The 1,226-nt window shown below is 34.7% G+C and overlaps 1 protein-coding gene across 1 annotated transcript in view; it reads right to left on the bottom strand.

Annotated features, from left to right (window-relative positions):
* AHCTF1 (AT hook containing transcription factor 1) overlaps positions 1-879 on the bottom strand; it is a 100,455-nt gene extending 99,576 nt beyond the window's left edge. Inside the window, exon 1 of the mRNA XM_006871267.1 lies at positions 758-879. Within this exon, the coding sequence (XP_006871329.1) occupies positions 758-878 (121 nt within the window). The 5' untranslated portion in view covers position 879. The remainder of the gene's footprint in view (positions 1-757) is intronic.
* Positions 880-1,226: the final 347 nt, after the last annotated feature.

Here is a 1,226-nt window from a genome sequence, read left to right as displayed (position 1 = left end):
GGAGCACTCTGGCTGCACTTCTTCCAAAACGGATCTATTGGTTCTTTTGGCTGCTCATGGCACTTTCAATATTCTCCTCCAACACCATAACTCAAAAGCATCAATTCTTCTACGGTCTTCCTTATTCACTGTCCAGCTTTATTAAGGTCTTATTTAGATTAATGGAATAACAATGAAATTTTATGAAACTCAGAGCCATACAATCAGATTTTCCTATGCATAACAATGTTTAGGTTCTAATCCCAACTCATCCTTAATAAATCTTATTGACTGATTAAAGGAAAACCAGTTGTGTACTGACTTCCCAAAATTCACTACTAAAATATATATAAGGATTTTAATAACAAAAAATGAACTATAACAGCCACAATCAAAGATTCACTGAAAATGCTTTCAGTTCTAAAAGATTATAGATATTATACATGTATATTTATATATAAACACATGTATATCTGGTAGCATAGTGGTTACGAATCGGGCTGCTAACCTCAAGGTTGGCAGTTCGAAACTACTAGCCGTTCCGCAGGAGAAAGATGAGGCTTTCTGCTCCCATAAAGATTTGCAGCCTCGGAAACCCTGTACAGGGTTGTCACTATGAATCGCAACTGACTCCGCAGTACTTAACAGCAACAACAAATATTTATATAAGAGCACTCTATTCAAGCTGCTTTTTTTTCTTCCACATTAAAAAAACTACAATATATACTTGTTACCCTTTACCTTAAAAGTCAGTTAGTTTTCAGCAACATTAGTTTACCTGCAGTAAATTTCCCTCGAAGTACAGATTCTAGTGTTATTTCATCTTCTCGAAGGGCCTGAATAGTCACTTCTGGGAATTTCAGGAGACCACTAGTCACTTGTGCTGTTAAATCTTGCATATTTCCACTGTAAATAATTTTATAAGATAACATTATTAATGATACATTTGTACTATAGTACACTTGATCATCTCCAAGCAGAAAAAAGAAAAGTTAACTCACAAAAGTACCTTAACTAAAACTAAAATCTGATAATATATTATATAAATCTTTGCTGGTTAAATGTCATCAAGTCAGTTCCAACTCATAGCGACCCTGTATAATAAGGTTTCCAGCTGGTGAATTTGAATCACTGACCTTGCAGTTCAAGCAGACCTTGTGGTCCAATGCTTATCTCATAGTGCCTAACATATTTTTTTCTCTTAAGAAAATATTTCCCAAACAGCCTTAGCTTAGGAAATAGTTGTC

This window comes from Chrysochloris asiatica, unplaced genomic scaffold (assembly GCF_000296735.1).
Source record: "Chrysochloris asiatica unplaced genomic scaffold, ChrAsi1.0 scaffold00165, whole genome shotgun sequence".
NCBI lineage: Eukaryota > Metazoa > Chordata > Mammalia > Afrosoricida > Chrysochloridae > Chrysochloris > Chrysochloris asiatica.
Note: the sequence above shows the minus strand (reverse complement) of the source record. Positions and strands in the feature narration are given on the sequence as shown.